Genomic DNA, 19480 nt, shown 5'->3' with positions numbered 1-19480 from the left:
ATCGGGTCTGGTTGTGCTTTGTGTCCGTTGTTTTTATGTTTGTAAAAGTCCTCGCGACACAAGAGCAATTCTTAATGTGGGAGTTATCTTTTTTTTTTGACTACTCAAGATTAATGTTCGCACGCACGTGCTATTATTAAAGTAAAAAATAAACTTAGTTCTTTTTCGGCCAAGATCATCAGTGTTATTGGAACCAGGTGACTATACAGGAGTATTTGGTTGCCTGTTTTGTTCACATTTACACTTAGGTTCATATTATATTCGCATTGTAGGTACATTCCATCTTTCTCATTAATAGAACGGAGACCACACCTAACGGCGGCTATACGTCTAATTCTCTTGGCATTGTATCATTTTTATTAAATATCTGGAATACACAGAGCTAGCCACAAGTTGTTACAGTGTGAATGCATGTGAATCTCTACGTGCCATACTAATTATATTGGGGACTTGGGGAAAAGAAAAATGTATACTTATTATCATTAAAACCATTTAATATATTTTATAATAAGTGTAGGTACAATATATCATACATTATATACACAGGCAGACAGGTTTCATTAACCATTATCATCAATATTTTCAGACATAAATGACACATTAAAGTCATAGTTTATTTTAATCAGCGCTAGTTACATAATAATAGAGAGAAAATAAATGTAATAAATACATATTATCAACATTTTACATTTCGAGTCAATTTTATAACATCTAATTTATAATTACATTTCATTTTATTTTGATATAGTAGCGATTAATAATTTAAAATGTCAATAAACTGTATATTGTATCAATGATTTATTTTCATTCAATTTAAAACAAAGTATACAAAATACAACCAGCGCAATAAACTTTAGTATTAGGTACACTACGACAAATATCTAACGTTAATTAAAATTTAATAGCGAGTGATTGGCATAAACACGTCCTATATTAAACATTTGATTGAGGACAAAATAATATTCATTATATCCCATCGAGCATCCATCTACATAATACCATTAAGTTTGAAACTATTCTTACATCTTTGGAATTACATCACCAAAACAACTCTGGTTATGGTCACATATTATAATTTTAAGGCGGGATTCACAAGATATTCCTTACATAACCACTATGAACTCATAGCGTCTTAAAAGTAGTAAGTAGTATACAAACTGGTTCAAAATGTTAAGTTTCTAACATCGATATTAAACTACGTTTATTACAAATTTTGTTCAACACAGATCATGATTACTTTGACACATAATAATATGTATTATTAATAATTTAAATATATCTCCATATTAATGTATGTTAATTTTGTGCTTGCGCAGCGTTTACACGTAGGATTCTGACTCGGTGTCTGACTCGGAGGCGTCCAGGGCGATCATGTTGTTCTGTCCCTTCTTGTCGGGACCGTTCGATGGCTCCCTGTAGAGGCGTGGCACTGACTTCGATCGCGAGTTCTTGTCGTCCTTGTTCACGTGCACCGGCTGGAACTTCTTCAACACTCTCTGGTACACCATCTTCCTTGGCGGGACTGGTGGAGGCATATGCGGCGGCTTCTTATTATTATTGTTGTTCTGCTCGTTCTCCGAGTTATTGTACTCGGGCTGGACAGCCGTAGGCGTCGCTTTGTAGATGTCAGAGGGGAACATGTTTGGCGATTTCATGTCGTGGAAAATGTCCCTTCTGCGGTTGTACACCGACGTGTATAAGGGATCAATGTACTGCGTGGTGTAGCAGTTCTCGAAGGAGTTCTCGCTGGCGGGTGACTCCGTCGATCGACTGTTGTACGAGTTCTGTGGCTGGTACAAGGTGTCGCTGCTGCTCGAGTCGCTGTGAAGGATGATGTTCGCTAGAGATTTGGATTGATTCAATTTATTGGTGTTGTAGTTACGTAGACGAGATTTTTTGTTTTCTTCGGAAGTATTATTGTGAATATTCTCGACGTACGAGTAAGAATTTTGTAACGGGTTCATATGTTTTTCCTGTTCCCGGTTAGAGGAAGGAGGAACGGAACAGCTCTTAGTACACATGTGAGCCGGATCAAATCGTCTCTTTCGGCAACAGTTTGTAACATTTATTTCGTAGTTGCCGTTTCGCATTTTCTCCGTGTTCGCGTGTACATCTTCGCTTACTTCTAAGCTCTTAGTCCTCGCTGCTTGACGAGTCCAGTCATTTCTTGTAAAAATGGTGGCTGCCGGTGTTACATTCCCATCTACTTTGCTCTGCGAGGTCTCCCCCTGCTTCTTCGTCATCTGACCGTAGATATTTTCTGAGTTCGATTTGTTGTTGTAGTTAGCACTCTTCTTCTCCCAGCCTGTATAAACTCGTGAGTAATTCGTGTTGGATACTGTTTCCGCGTGTGTCTGATATTGGTTTTGTCGTTGAATGTTCTCTGTGAACATCGCAAGGTCGTGTATGTTACTGTATACTATATTTTCTTGACTAGAAACCAGGTCGCGTTTATTGTCCATACTTTCCTGTTTCGATTCTAATAGATTGTCTGAACTCTTTGCTCGATTGAAGTTTTTGTTTGTTACATTTTTCTCAGTTTCTTGAGTTTCAGCAAACATGCTGTAGACTTTAGAAGTGCGAGCTGCCTTTGACATGTTACTCCTCGGTGGTTTCTGTGGCTCTAGGCCGGTTATGTATTTAGCTGGACTCTGTTCGTAGATATCGGCTGTAGAACGCTGCAGTGCAGTTTTTGATACATAATTCCTTTCATCTATACCGTTTGAGATTCCAATATTTATAGAATTATGCACGTATCGCTCTCCCAGGTACGGCGTCGTATATAGTTCGTCATTCACTGTGCTGTAAATTTCTGCTTTGTTGGAGTAGATATTTTGTCGTTGGGCTATTTGCGGGAGGCCTGGAACGTTGTGGTTGTCGGTGTTATACCGCATTACCAGCTTTGATTCCTGCTGCATGTTGCACGTCGGCGCAGACAGACTGTGCAGGATGTTCCTTGGCGCAGGACTGTTGCCTCCGTTACTATTTGAATCGTCTTCTGAAAGTGTCAACCCTGAATCACGACTTAGGGATAACTTTTCTTTACGTGGAGTAGACAACTCCATGGAATCTAAAGAAATTCCAACAGAATGTAGGCTATCGCTTTCTTCCGCACCTGAGTCTAATAATGCATTCGAGGTTTCAGGACTGCCGTTACCCAGAAGACCGGAGATTTGGGGACCGAATAACACATCAGCTTTCACGATGAGTAGTTCTACGACCATTGGCACTGCTTTGGGAGCTTTGTCACAGGGAGTGTTGGGCCACAGGAGACTGGGCCCCACACATACTCCGAGGTTCATGGGACACATGAGGTTGATGTTGGACTTCTTGGCGATCGCTTGCAGCAAACATATGAAGTACATCAACATCGTGTAGTGAGATTTCGGTAGCTTCAACAACAACGAGCGCACGGCTGTCACCTTTTCATTTTGTGATAATGCTGTAACAAAAGATAAAGACCTTGTAGTCAATGCCGAAACAATGTTATGAGACCAAGTGTAATGTCACAAACAGTCTGTAGTAGTTATTTTCAAATTGTTTGATGTGCAATACTTACTGAGTACTTGCAACCAAGCAGGGTACAGTTCAGAAGCGAGTAATGGTTGGGGTAGCGCGCGGAAGAACTCTTTGACAAGCGCCGCTAGTAACAGCACCGGTGCACGTTCTAACTCAGGACAACCTTCCACCCACGGTCCGAGAGCATCCAACTGCAAAGTAAATAACATTGTAAATATAGCGTACATAAAATGTGATACAGGTACATAGTACGGCTATTTTATTTGATTAACAGGTAGCTTCTGTATTTGAACAAGTCACTCAACATCATTATTATATTGACAAAGCGGTGATTAAACAATGATTCACGAGATGAGTCTTCATCTTATTTTGAACTCGTAATAGTTATATTTGCGTTATTACAATTTTAAATTTAGAAGATTGTTTCTACAGCTTAGCCTATATCTGCTAGTTAAATGATATACTTTTTAAAAACATGGTTAAATAGTAAAAATGTGGTTGCGTTCTTACCTTATCTCTAAGCAACCTAAGTGCCTTAGCATTAGCGCTCCTGCGGAAGACGCCGTGCGTGTTGGGCGCAAGGGCTCGTAGACGTCGCAGCGCCAGCATGAGCGCGGGCGGCACGGCGCCGCCGCACAGACGCGTCAACGCTACGCCGAACAAACGCCCGCCGCGACGGAGCAAGCGTAGTCCACGCCCGCCGGGATTGCCGCTGAAGAGAAAAATATATTAATTAATTAGGTATCAATATTGTTAGGAAATCAAAAAAATATTGTCGTTAGGGTTGAAAAAGCGGAGTTGGTACATAATTCAATGCCTTCAAGAAATCCCTACTGGCAAATAAACAAAAGGGTTTAAGTGAAGATTAGTTAAGTTTCGTCTTTTTATTACAGAAAACTTAGTCTTGTTTATGTCAGTCCTGAAATAATGACGTTTACATTTAGGATTTTAAACTTTTAAGTGAAATTCGAATTATACACAATTGGGTATCGCTGACTTCATAAAGATTCGTTTTGTTTTGGTACTAACACCCACATAAAACTGGACGCAGTGAATGCAACTTTTAGTCGACAAGCCCCCATTTTAAAATGTTTTGCATAAGTGAACGAAAGGGTAATATTTTTAGTGAGTGAAACGACAAAATTAGGATCTCTTTGAAAGAGGCTTTTACTTTTTAAGTTATTTTGCATGTGGGTGGGAGAGCTGAGACGTTATTCTTACCTTTATGGGAACGATTTATTGGACAAAGAGAAAGATTTTGCAAGATTAAATAAAAAGCACAAAGTAAAAAGTATTTATAAAATAAAGTACTCACTTTTTTAATCCTTGATTTTTCTTCCTAAGTTCAAAGACCAGTCCACAAGGATTGTTCTTCGCGTTCACGTGTTCCAAATCGAAGCCATCTTCATTGGACAGAGTCTGTCTTATTCTAGACATCTGGAATTACAAACAAACTAATTATAATACTAGAAAAAACATTCAGTTAAATTGAACGACTGTACCATTTGCGAAACCATTGAACTTTTTGTATAACAAACATTCTAAGTAGTCGAACATAATCATTAAACGAATCAATTGAAGCGTTTTTGTACAACAGATCCGTACACCAGTAGTAGGTATTTGTTAACAGTAAGTTTTTAAAACGTCTTACCTGTATGGCATGCGGTCGTTCTATTCCTCTCAGTGGTGTCGGTGGCGCGTCTCTGCCGGTCCTCACACAGAGGTTGAACTCACTCGCCGCTCCCCATCTTCCGTCTCCTTCGTTCTCTCCCTCTCCCTCGTGGTCGTCTCCCTCTGTGGTCCCGTTCTGAAGCACGTGCAGCGCTTGACGGACAACGCAACGAGCACTCATGTCTGGACTCACAGACACTGTCTTACACTGAAACAGAATTACCAAATCAATTAGGATATTATAGTGTTTCGATATTGTATAACCGGTAATACTCAATAGCATTTCATAAAGTTAGTAAAAAGTAGATTAGTATAGTATTATACTTACAAACTCTATCGAACTCGTCACGTCTTTATATAAAATCTGGATATTTGTAGACTTTGGTTCTGTGGCCAGTTGAGCGGTTAAAGCGTTTTGGATTTTTCTGGAAGCAAAAATGTGGATTTGTTAAAAGTTAGTCAATTTTTAATTGTCTACTGCAAAAAGAACAATACGATACTTTTAACTTAATTGTAAGCAAACTAATACGAATGAGACTTACCTATACCAAGTATCTCTCGCGGCCTGGGTGGGGTAAGTGGCAAGGTAGTTCGCAACACCGGTGGCAGTCGGCCATCCGATGAGGAAGCCGGTATCATCGCCGTCTGACAGCGAGATCCAAACTTCGGCCAGTCTGACGCTCTCCTTTAGCTTGAAGCAGTTTGTTCCTCGGGACTTTCCAACGAGTATTAGGTCGCTGAAGAGGAATAGATGGCGGTCTAACGGTGGGGAGGTGGTGCCTAGAGGGCTTAGCTGTACGGGGGCTTCCATAATAAAAGTGCGCGGTGATAAGTTAGTACTGCTCGCGCTAATGGTACCCCCAATATCCAGACTTGGCCGCTTGCGAAGGCTTTTCTGTTTCTGGAAAAGAATAAAGATAGGCATCAGTCACGTGTAATGAGCACGTGTGTGCGACGGATGAACAGTGAACACAATGTGTGCCTGCGGTTTGTTACGTTTGTTGTTTGTGGAAGGACGTCAGTCATTATTGTCGACGAGTAAATGAATAGTAGACAACATTGATTTCAATAGAATCTGCTTGTTTTCTGCTTGATATCTGTAAAGGTTAGTGATTCTGTGCCAAGTTCACTAGACAGGTAAACTTAAAATCAATTTATTTTCAATCAAAACTGCACATTTTTTTGTAATACAGAGGACATGAAGGAGGCCTAAGAGTGTATAAAAGTTGCAGAAATTAAATCTTTCTCCAAAATAATGATAGGAGTAGTCAAGCTAAAGTTAGTGGTGTAGTTACTAGTTACCTGTGCATGGTGCGAGGCAAGCGCGGCGGGCGCGTCGGCGTCGTGCAGCGCGAGGTAGTCGTGCGGGAACAGGTCCTGCACGCGCTCCAGGTCCGACAGGCGCGCCGCACGCCGCCGCGCGCACCCGCCGCCCACCAGCCGCTCATACTGCGCCAACCGCTCGATCTATAACAACAAAACATAACATCATCAGCAACAATTCATTTATTACCAGCTAATCAAAAGAAAAAAAAACGGCTTGTCGGTTTACAATTACATAGTCCGAATTTTTGATCATCGCATAAAATTAATTTTAAATTTATCCTCATACATCGCACCCCGTTACCTAATGTCTATTACCCTTCTCCTGTTACTCAAATATAATCAGGCTTTTGTCAAAGTTAATTGATACAATCAAAATATCTTTTATTTGGATAAAATTGTCATCATAAGAAATAGGTAACTATTTGAGTATGCAAACGGCAAAGTGATGCTTGTCGCTAGACGATAACAAAAGTTATGTAACGGTTTCAACCTCAACAAGATAGTTTGAAATCATTGAACGTTTGCGTATCTTGTTACACGCTAAGTAGGTTAAAGTAATCGCATTCAAGGGTGAATTCGGTGTAAAAGTATTTTAATTAACAACGAAACTGATACCCAAGTACCGTTTGAGTATGTGACAACTCGCCATACATTACGCCTCGAGGCTTATGCTCATATCCGCTCGAGTACACTCACATTATAGTTTATTAAAGTCATCTATTGAAACGAAGTGTAATCTAAATTCTCATCGCGTCGCAGCGGAGTCCTGAGGGTGCTCCCTCACGACGACTCTCTCAACCGTGTCCACGACAATGATACCTTATTATAACAGGACAAAGGACCGTGAGAATATTACCAGTCATTGTGTGCAGCTTACATCACGCAGCCTTAGGCAAAACTCTTCATAACGCGTGTATCTCCACACAGACTATCTTTAATCCAGAGGTCACAAATGAATTGCCAATCTCAAATGGCAGTGATAGCAATTTACTCGTAATAAAGCGCAAAGCGAACGAGCCACTCAAATCAGATTTACATAAACTCAATTATAAATATATTACTGTGTTTATACGAGGAGAGACTTCAATTTCTTCTTTTACAATCGTATCAAATGTTTCGGTTTGTGTGTAGCCATGTTCAGTGAATCGTAAAATTATGCGTTTGGCTCACGGTGACCAACATTAGACTTGTCTGAGTTACGTGCTGCGCCTCCATTATGTTCTGAGAAATTGTAGCGGTCGTTTCTTATTAACAATGTAATATCCTGCCGTTATATACCTTATACGAGTTTAATAAGAATAATGAACGATTCAAATACCCTGTGAAGTGACGTAATATAGCACAGGGTTTTACTTAATACAAATCAATGTAATATTTTTTGTCGCCGGCATACTTTGATTGTAGGCACAAAAACTGAGGTTGATCATTATTGACAGCACCATTAAGGATACTACACAATGTATTTGAGTGACGCAGAGTTATTGTAGTGTAAATAATTACATATTAATGTGCGCACAACCGCGACCTGACGCGATCAACGTGATTTTCATTTGAATGGACAGCTCGACACCGGCACCGTTACACGATCTTTGTACAGATTAAACTAACGCGTACCACCGTCATTAAACTTTGAATAGCAGTTGTTTGTATCAAACTACCATCCTTCAGTATGGAGATTCATGTTTCTATACACCGGTGTCGACAACTGACACTGCAATAACAATACGTTATACAGTATCGTGTGTCCCACACTTTATAGACATGGCGTGTTACTTGAAATTGCAAAGGCACCATTACGAATTAGCATGTCATTAAGTTATAGCGATTGCCAAGTCATTTGCTAAACACTCGTCATTAATATTAATTCCTAATGTAATTAACCTCACTAATCGTTCTAAGTGTTTAACTATTGTATGAATTACTTCTAAGAAAAATCTGTAGCGGTTTTAAAAAATAAGAGTCAGCCTTTGTGTTCACAACAAAAGATAATTCTACGGATGTTTGAGGCAATCTAAGGATCTGCATTCAAGCTCTTAGTTTTTTACAATCGAACAACTACTTAAAAAGGGATTAAGCGTTTTTGTAAACGAACTGAACAAATGTTTTGTTTCCGAGATAAAATAGAATTCAAAAGCTGATTATAAATCCTTCGTCAAGTTTGGAGATAGCGTGTTTGCTTCTCAATGAACATGTATTTCATTTTGAGTTATTTTTTCAAGTGCGAGCTTGATCCAGAGCATCACAAACACGCGTGTTATCTGTGAACGTGTTACACGGAACTGCACTTTCTAAGTCAAATGTTTACTTTAGAGTAAGTGGGTTCGGGCGTAAGTCTTTAGATAACGAGTCAACTGTCCTAAAGCGAGATAGATAACCTGCGCGTGCGGCCCGCGCCCTCCCCCGCGCTCCCCCTGTACTTTTTACAAATTATCTTTATCTACGACTTTTTAGTTTCCTGTCTTAGTGGTCACGCCTTGCTATTTGAAGTATTTTAAGTGTCCCAGTATATGTCACACGTTGTAAAACACAAGTGGGTCATTGTGACCACTGTGGTTACAAACTAAAATATTACTACACACTTAAATAACAGAAAACAATGTTGGTCCATTTGGAAACTAAGTACATATGGAAAAATGTGTTTCATATATTTGAATGTCTATAACGTAAGTGATAACATTTGATATATATTTTTTGTATTAGTTATTCTACGTTAGTTTTTCCTGAACGGTTCGTATGCTGGTCGTGGCGTCTTTACATAACGAGACTGCGAGTGTCTTTGCATTGCGCAAAGGAAGTTGAAAGTTGTCATCGTGTGTGCTATCGGGATTTATGTAACACTTCATCAGTTATTAATAACCCAAATTAGATAATATTTACTTGTAACAACTAATCTAAAGTAGGTAAGTCACTACTATGTATGTCACTTTATTGATCTAGGTCTCAGTAAAGAATTAACAAATACATTTTCTATGAAAGATTTGATCTTTCATAGAAAAGGTAAGATACCGAATATTTAAAAAATAATCAACTCCCTATTGCAAGATTGTATCGCTTTATAAGACTGCGAAGTATATCGCAATCGACAAGATAAATGACTATTATACGACATACAAATTTACATTAGCTGCGGTTTGTTATACGATATGTTACGTGAGTCGTTTACTTATCTTCTATAATTGCTCTGAGGATCTAATAAACATCTGTGTAACGAAACAACATCCTCCTATAGTAGTACACTATAATTACTTAACACTGACAGTTAACATGATGTACTTTATGTAATTTAAACTTGTGCTATAGTTCAAATTATTAAACCGCGAATAAAATCGTGATATATTAATACAAAACAAAATAAATTGCGGTTAAATTAACCGTCATTAACGAGGCTTATTTCGGTCAAAAATGCAGACATTATTAGCAAACGAGTGATTTTCACTTCCCATAAAGCTCGCAAGGCGCCATAATTACGACGGAATTATCACTTGACATTGGTTCTTAAGGCAAATTTAATACCACAAAGATTTTAACGGTAATGTGGTATGCAAACCAATTCAAGGAATGCAATCGCTGCGTGATTCACCGAGGCTCGAGATCGGAACAAGGATGTGCAATACTCGGCCACACGGTCGTGAGCACAATTTGTACTATTCGTACATTTACAGATATGATTGCCGCAAAGGTTAATTTTATGATGAATCTATTTGAATTCATAATTTTGTTATTCCTATTTTATTCGGTTTGGCAATAAGGTTTGGAGGTCTTATAAATAAATTGAAGTACGTGGGAACGCGCGCTCAGACCCGCTCGCCTCTTTATAGGCAACATGCCAACTACACGTCAATTGACGATTCTTCTGACGTTTTAGGTTCAATCTTAGGTCAAAACAGTAATTAAGATTTTTTATCAATATGAACTGCACGCAAGCAATTAAAAGTTCTGTGTCGTAAATCAAATGTAAACTTTGACCTTTAAAATCGAAAATTAATTCACGTTCATCATCTTAAAATTCTGAAAGGGAATTCGAAAACATTCATTACCGCATTTCGGGGCGTTATCAAGATGTACCGTGGACTACATACTTGCAAAGTTCAGCCGGAATAGCGAGTAGTGAGATATGGCGGCGACACGGCGCGGGGTCGCCGCGGCTCGCCGGCGACACATCCACGGTCGACTATTGTTGCGCTTCACTTCGCCAACTCATCCTCGATGAAAACAATCCGTAGATCAACAGATAACATTTCACTTTTGGACAAAATACCGTTCAGTAAAAGTGATTTGTTCATCAAAGGTCAGAGATAGAAACTGAACTGCGTTCTATTTACTCACCTACTTACACACGTCAGAGTGCTATATCTCATTCTGTTAAGTAATCAATTGCTGTCAAACGTTAGTATGTGAATATTTATTCATGTCTAGATTAACACAATGGGCATATTGTGATTATGCGCAAAAACCGCCCTGATCTCTAAGATAAGAAGAGAGGTAGGTATTGCTCACAATATTTATTCGATTATTGCATCCAAGTGACCTAAATAAACAAAATCGATGCGTGTGTATGTTTGTATGGCTTGGTCTTATAACACAGCATGTTAATAGAATAAGTAGCAACTGGAACAGAAACTCATTGTTTGTTCAAAACCAATGATAATTGTGTTAATAAAAGTGCTAAACTGTTACTAGGGCGCGAGTTACGGAATATTAAGTACTAACACAATTTGTCAGAAGCACGAGATCCGAGCGCGTTGAAATCTTTTGAATGTAAACAAATTTCCTCGAATCAAACATATCGACGATGATGTAAACAAGTCAATGTTTCAATTCTGTTCCACTGCCAAGAATGCAATAAAGAAATAGAACAGAGTCACTTATCATGATGACCGAAAAGGTATGTAGGTATACGAAATAATGTCAGGTAATTACCAGTCGGAGGGCAACGTTCATAAATCATAACGAAAGCAGCGCTGTTACCAAAGAAGACATCAAGCGTGGAATTCTCGATTGGGAATGATGTAGGACTGCCGCGGTGATTCGGAATAATGCATTCTGGGCCGAATCACGGCACGCAGGAGATCGCGGTCAACGGCCTTCTTACACACCCCCCGAGCCCTCCGAGACAACATTCATTTTAAAACAAGGACGGGAAAAAACATCATGAAACTTAACAATCTTTCAAATGAGATGCCAACTTGTATTGCGTTCGAGAATACAACAATTAATGGGAACGATAAAACATTATTCGCTGAACAATTTGACGTAGCCTTTTGTATGCGCTTTTAAAATATGTTCCCATAAATTCAAATCGTATTTAAAATGGATACTGAAATGAGAAAAAGTCCGATAATGGCGTACTATGAACCTATTACACGTTGGACGTAGTGAATACCTTGAACAATAGTGCAATTTGCGTTATTTATTTCTTTCGTCAATAAAATCACTTTACAATCACTTATGTAGTTAGTATTTTGCAATTTCTTTTGTAACGTATATTGCGGAGTGGAGGAATTATTAGACATGAATGGTATTGAGCGGCAGAATGACAGCTTCAATAAGTTTGAGCTATAGACGAGGCGTGAAAATCAGCGTGCGTCTTTAGTAATCGTGTGTACACACTACACACATAGGTTAAACGGACGTATCGGTTGCTTCACAATTAAATGGCGCGCACAAAGAATACGCATCATTACACATTAACAAAACCGTCTCTTTTGTAAATTTGAGTGACGGCACATCAAATGTTATTACGTAACGATCTATGTTAACAATGGTGCGTCGATCATGCGTTGGAGACGTTTTTAAATAAGTCCATGGGAGAAAGTGCAGCTCGCGGCGGGCACGTAACGCGGGCGAGCGACACCTCGCCTTGAAGCTGCTGATCCACGTACAGTACACCACTACATCGTCTACATCAGTACTTCGTGTACAGGCGGTTAATTGAGGCGAGCGGCGCGCCCCCGCGGGTCACTCCGCCTGACCCCGCCCGACGAACGCATTAAAACTCATTCCTCCTCCACACCCAAACGCACTGGTCGCAGGCCTTAACTAACTCTTGATTGCATCGACTTTGACTCTAAGTGAAGTTGCGCACTACCATTTACTACGACAGAAATTGATAGAAATGATTGACGCCTACTACATAAAAAGTGACCAAAGTTCATAGCGACTACCACACAATGTTTGATTACCCCGAAAGGGCCGAGCTGTGACGAAATGAGAATTAACATAGAAATTATTCATATATGCTTATGTGACGTTTACTGCATGTATTACCTAACGAGCGTAAGGTTTACGAGCATAAAAGTGGAAAAATATTATTTTACGTAATAATCGCATTAGACAGGTAGAAATTTATAACCAATGATCCGATTGGGTTAAGAATAAAATCCGAATCCCGTTAAATATTTGATCGGATTTACGTCAACCTTTGATATATGGGGTAGGACGGAGGTGACACTACCTGCCTCCGCGTTTTATCATCACTGGTATTTTATTTTTAATAGATTATTACAAAAGAGACTTGGGTGAGATAGCTGTAAGTACGTTAATGGTGTACTTATTTATTACTTGTAAAGTGAGTAAACAAATGGGCATTTATAACATTATTACATCATTCGGATTAAGGACCTCATGACCTCATGATCATAAATTCTAAGTAAGTGATGACTAGTGGTGAACACCGCAAAACTCAACAAACTGTCGATAATTCAGTTTCCCGCTTTCTCTTTCCGTAATGCGCGGCTTTGTTTTTCAATTTACATCACCAATTTACGCATAGTTAGCAAATTTATAGACACTTTTTTGCTTACTTACATTTTTATACAAAACTGCATCTATTCCTTGACAATTATCAGTTATTCGTCCTTAAATATTTTCTACAGGGTAGCGTGCACTTGCAACTATTTCCAATTCATACTAGAACATTTTTTTAAGTTGATTTTCCAGTTTTTTCAGCGACACTGAAATATAGCTATACACTACGCATACATCATATTATTGCAGTGCCAGTTTTGCGTGAGCGTTTGTGCGTTTTGTGTATTTAAATGTTAGCGCAATCATAACATTAGCATGCAGCTAATAGGTATAATTATATTATTGTACCGCATGATAATGAAATTACATAAAAAACGAGAAAGTATCGACCACGCTAAGGAAGTAGTATCATGGCGTGTCAATATTAAAATCGATGTGCCACTTTTGATAAAACGTTACGTAAACGAAGAGTTAAGCTAAATGTAGATTAGTGGGCAAACATGATGAATGAACATATTATTATATCTTCAGATTAATTTATCTATCGATTTCAAAACAATGGAACAAAAAGTTTATTAAATTCGACTTGATATTTTTACGATAGATTATCGTAAATGTCGAAGTGAATACAGCTGGGATTGTAACAATTACGTAATTATAAATTATACATGGCTCCGACACACGAAGCTAATACATTGTACATTGATGCTGAATAAGGACACAACTTCACCTTGAATAAAATGCCAATAATTATTTTCAATTACAAGATGTAACAATCACGATCGAACTCAGAGATATTTTGTACCTGTCTATAATCATGTTCGGTACAATACTGCGTATCATTTATAAGCGTATAAAAAAGTTTAGTTATACTTTTAAGATTCGTGCGTTCCTAATGGTGTTGGTAGCAATCCAAAGGTTTGTGTGTGGCATGCGTGTAGCACTGGATATGATTGATTATCTGTATGTTTGTTTAAAAAACGACATTATGTACAAAGGAATCCTTACAGAAAGATGAACGATTGAATGTATTCTTGCGCAAGTTCACCAATGTCAGAACTTCCAAACATGGCTGTTATATTTGACAGCAAAGTTGGTATTTGTTTTAGATTTATTTATTTGTACAATATTTATTAATTTTTCCAGTACTCTAATCCTTCATCATACACAAGTGGTAGATTAATCTATTTCATTGTACTTCATTAAGTAATAAGTACATAATATATATCTATCGGATAGCATGATCATGGTAAAAAAAGCTCTACAAAAATCTTTTTGATTATATGTTTTGAATTCCACTTGTTCTCCGGCTTTGGTTTTTTATAAAATTGTCGAGTTTATAAAATCGGGCATGGCTATCCCCAAGGACGCAGTGGAGCGAGTCATGGGCACCGCGGCATGCTTCCCGGAATATGATTTAAACGCTACGCACACGCAACCAACGCGAAACTACCAATTAACTCCCCGAGGAGGCGACGTAATGATGTGTCAGCATTTTTTTCTCTTTGCCTTTATTAGATGAAATTGTTCGAGTCCTAGAAAACTTTAATTACCTACTAAGTATCTTAAAACTGTATACGCAGATGACGGTTCAAAACACTTATGAGTAACGGAACATTACAATTACGTAGATCTATTTAAAGTAACCGTTACTTTTCAGACGTTTTTCATTCTGAATTTGGCCCCGAAGGAATCTGAACGTAGCTTTTTATAAAGTTTTTAAGGAAGCGGATAATTCCTAAGTTTTTTTGTCAAAGTACACTTGTCATGGAGGTATTATTCACGGTCACGTAACCGCCTGGAAGCGGCACGGGCGGCGGACGTGTCCGCGCTGCGATGTAGATCACTGACCATCGAACACCCGCGCCCCTTTCAGCCCCTCACGTACCGCATCTATCTTACGGGTAACAAACCATTATTTATACGGTCATTATTTGCAATTCTGGAATCTGAGCAAAAAGGTTCTAAAGTAATGGCAAAACTTCCTCATATTTGTTTTGCGCCTAATTGTCGTTTTTTAAAGAGTCAGCGTTAACTGAAAAAAATCTTCCGCATCGTAACTCGGTTAAGGATTACCGCGCTTTAGTTCCTATTCACGTGTTAAAGACGACTCCTGGTATTGTATGTAAGTGTCCTCGTTACAAAACAATTAAATAAGCATTTGTTGAATGTTCCGAGTGGTGTACAAAGAACAGTCAGATCACCGCAGGACGTCGACTAATGGCTGCGACGGTTCCTGACGTCACGTCACGCGTCAGGGGGTCACTAAACTTACAATCCTAACACGTGTTGGCGCAATGTTATCTTTAGATTGGGAGATGCAGCACAGATTGCACTGGGAACATTATTTTTAGACGAGTCCTTTGGGAACCTGCGTACGTGACTGCGTATTATTCCTCGATGTAACGTAATAATTACCGAATTACGTGACGACACACACTTCCTGTACAAAACTGTTTCATAGAATTGGCATAGTGTTACTTCCACACTGTTGTTCAGATTTTGTTTCGTCGGTGGGAACCGGCGGAGATGCACAATGATGCGAGCCCTATTAGCCGCCGATCGGCGCGGGCGCACCAAGAAACGGTGTTCCGCGAACCCAGAACAATGGTGGGTAATTTTGTAATGTCTTCTTATTACCATGCATGACGCAACGCACTCTGTATACATCGCCCCATGTATTCCTATGATTATTATCCATACAATGCGATCGGTTATTTCATATTTAATTCTTTACGACGTGCACGCGCATTCCAAATGCAAATACTTCATATTTTTCTGAGTAAAATGATCCTTGAGGTCTATAAGGAAATCAAGTCAACATTGCCTTCAACAATTCGTCCGTTAAAACAATACATTTACAACAAAACAAATGTTGTAGTTATGTTTAACTCATCTCATAACATTCAATTCACGTAAGGAGGAAACTGTGTCACAATTGGAGTTTTTAGAGCCTACTTAAAGTCGGTTAATGAACGTGTACATTTAGGTTCGTTGAAAAACAAAGGGCAGATAATTGCCTGGTCCATAGCGGTAGTTGTACTTGTGCTAAATTTATCTTCGTTTGGCAGATCTGAAGGCACATGTTGTATCAAATTTAATGAGTATTTCCTTCGCAAGTGTAGTACGCACGCGTACGTCGAAGATGTGTTTTTGCCTCATTTGCTAATAACTCAAAGACATCTTTTAGTCGTCGCGTCTGCCTCGCCATTTAAAAGAAGCAATTAAATAAATTCGTTCTTGTTTTGTCAAGTTAATTTTGTTTCGTTCGCCATTATGTCTGTCAACTGCAGGCTATTTTTATTTTTATAGTAGATCAGGTGTGCTTGTAATTGACAGGTGCAGTAACTAGTTGCTGTACTTATTAATATTTATAAATAGCTATTAAGTACGATACAATAGCCACTAGCGTCCGAGTAAGTAGAAGATACGCCATTAAATGAACAAGTGCCAATGTCCATGACAAATTTTAGTACATTATTAATATGTAAACTCTGGTTGTTAGTGGTTATTAATCACGATAATTGTAGCATTTGTTACATATCCCAGATACCTCAGTAGGGTACAATTAGATGCGCTTTCCAAGTGGAATTATGAGCGGTTAAATGAGATGCATCTAAACAATGAATTATTCATGCAGATATTGTTTATGTTTAGTTGAACACTTTGACTGTGTCATAGTTTTGTTGCAGTGAATGATGCTAATATATAGCATGTAGTATGCAAACTTAGTAATATTGAATTAAGACCAGCTTCATAAGAGTCATAATTTTTAAATATTCTTTAAATGACGTACCGATATTTTTTCAATCAGTTTTATGACGTTCAAGTACAATATCAAAGATATTTATGATAATTAAAAATCAGGATACACGACCGAAAAAAGTTTTTATTACAGTACTTTGAAAGTCAATTCGCAGTTATAAGCAAACAATCGTTTTAATCCATCATCGTTAAGCAAAAAATAAACAGTTAAGCTCGAACATAATTAAATTATCTGTATCAATCAATCACGTGTTACGTAGTACAGTGTAGTAAAATGGAGTTTTGGGTTACTCGTAAATCTGGTTCGAACTGGGTAATTACGGAACAATTATGAAATACGTTTCAATCTATCGTATCTTCGATGGCCCATACGAACCTTTCCAATTATGTTATGTAATGAGAGGCTCAGAAATTATGCTTTAAGCCGACCCGCGTGTTGTTTGGGAACTTCTATAATAACACGAAGCAGAATGATTTTGCACTTAACTATATTTGGATAGAGCATGGTATATTAACAACTTAGTTTAGCTATTTAAAGATTATGTTTGTGTTTTGGAAAGCTGAGACTTCTCCATATAGGTATAGACTTTGGAGACAGTGATCGTGATAGTGATCAGTGAAGAATGATTTCTAGTTAGGTTATAATATGTGTTCGGAATTTTTATTTTTGTAAAATAGCAATGTCATTAGTCTGACAGAAAAGTTTTCTCCCACAAATGTTTATTTAGTAAACGGTAATAGACTGACAGACTGTATTATACTGATGAGCGATAGAACAGTCTAGAAGCTCATAACTCGGACAAATGTTGACTCTTTTCTTAAGTAATTATGTTTTTTGAAGCGCAGGTAATAGGACGCTTCCCTTCAATGGGTGTTCTGTTTATTAGCGGTGAACTAAACAAGGAAGACATCAATCCCTTTTGTATTACCGAGACGTTTGTTTACAACAAACTTTGTGTTACAAGAACGAACTTAATAATGCTTCTTTTTTTTTATTTCTACTGTATTTGGTACAGATAAGATTGGTATTTTATTGTAAATGTTTCAATAGAAATTATACATCGTCAATATAGGTAAATATTTACTTAAATGATGTATAATAAAATGAGTTAATTTGGTTATCTTAGGCGCGATTCCAATCACGTAGTTTATCGATAAAGCACAATAATTTATTATGTTTGTATCAAAGGTTCTTGTGAGGTGGTCTTAGTCATATGTAAAATACACGATATGAATGCGCATCAGGAAATGTTTAAAACCATTACTGGCCTATAAAGAATTTCCTTACAGCCTTATTGGAATGAAAAATGTAGATTTAGAATATGCAAACACGCACGTAGACAACCTCTGCCCGCAAGTTAACTCTCATAAAAGATTTCCTATGATCTTCCGACTCATGCTCTAAGTATGTTAATTTGCGATCATTCGAACGTTTTCGTTTGGTTTAGGCCGGCTCTTTATTAGGTCTAAGCTGTTTGTATGATTTTAAATTTATATTTTCAAAGATTAGAGTAAATCTTTATAAGTTCGTGTTCAAGACTGCTCAAATGACTACACTTTATAATTCATACGTGTGTTTTAAACAATAGTGATCGGTGTTCATGTTCAGAATTCTGATTTCGGTCGAAGTAGTCTTTCATATTTTAAAACTGGATGCCTATTATTTAGTAATAGTGTTTTCCAAATCGTAAAATATTAGGAAAGAAAAAGATTACCTTCTTTACAGGCAATCTTATGTTTTGATGACGTTGATACTATAAGGTAAAGATAACTTACATTCTTCGGGATAAACCTTATGCGTCATACTTAAAATTTGGCGTCACTCAGTCGGGGTGGATAAGTTAGAGATTACATAGCTGTGTGACGTCATCAAAACACCGATAAGTAAATATTTTGCTATCAAAGAATAGACTAGTACAATAAGTTGTGATATCATATGTTATCTGTAAACTTTTAAAATAGCTTTGTAACAAAATTGCAGTGCATTATCGTGTTTCGAAACATTTTTAGGCATTCAGCATGTTTTCTAACTCTCATATTTATCCAAAACGAAGGTTAAAACGTATTAGTATGAATTCCACGAATCCGGTGTAACTTTTACATAAATTATAAATATCAGTTTTGCAATCATGCATTTTTGGAATTTAATATGAATACGTCACACAATACAATGAGCAAAATTGTATTCGATTCATATCTGATCACCCATGATTTCATGTGAATTGCATGTGTATTGTTAAGGCATTGTGTTGCATGATATTGATCGCTTGTGTTGACTTTACAGCACTGTACATGGTATAAAGAGTCAGTATGTAGAGTGTACGTTGTTCATTCATAGTACACACACTGTAATGTTCTCAGTCCCGCGTACCTGGAGTTTCAAGAACAATCGATGTTTACAAATATCTTACATTTGTTTAGGACAGTGAGCAATTTGTTAGTACACATTATA

At 37.9% G+C, this 19480-nt stretch overlaps 1 protein-coding gene across 1 annotated transcript in view; it reads right to left on the bottom strand.

Annotated features, from left to right (window-relative positions):
- Positions 1–473: 473 nt before the first annotated feature.
- The window catches only part of LOC142979529 (uncharacterized), a 129187-nt gene continuing 110180 nt past the window's right edge, over positions 474–19480 (bottom strand). Inside the window, exons 4-11 of the mRNA XM_076124483.1 lie at positions 6493–6657; positions 5733–6091; positions 5519–5615; positions 5171–5398; positions 4835–4956; positions 4030–4231; positions 3560–3710; positions 474–3442 (exon numbers count right to left, since the gene is read on the bottom strand). Of these exons, the coding sequence (XP_075980598.1) occupies positions 1320–3442; positions 3560–3710; positions 4030–4231; positions 4835–4956; positions 5171–5398; positions 5519–5615; positions 5733–6091; positions 6493–6657 (3447 nt within the window). The 3' untranslated portion in view covers positions 474–1319. The remainder of the gene's footprint in view (positions 3443–3559; positions 3711–4029; positions 4232–4834; positions 4957–5170; positions 5399–5518; positions 5616–5732; positions 6092–6492; positions 6658–19480) is intronic.

The sequence above is a fragment of the Anticarsia gemmatalis genome, chromosome 16 (genome assembly GCF_050436995.1).
Source record: "Anticarsia gemmatalis isolate Benzon Research Colony breed Stoneville strain chromosome 16, ilAntGemm2 primary, whole genome shotgun sequence".
NCBI classification, from domain to species: domain Eukaryota; kingdom Metazoa; phylum Arthropoda; class Insecta; order Lepidoptera; family Erebidae; genus Anticarsia; species Anticarsia gemmatalis.
This window is presented reverse-complemented; position numbering and strand designations above follow the sequence as displayed.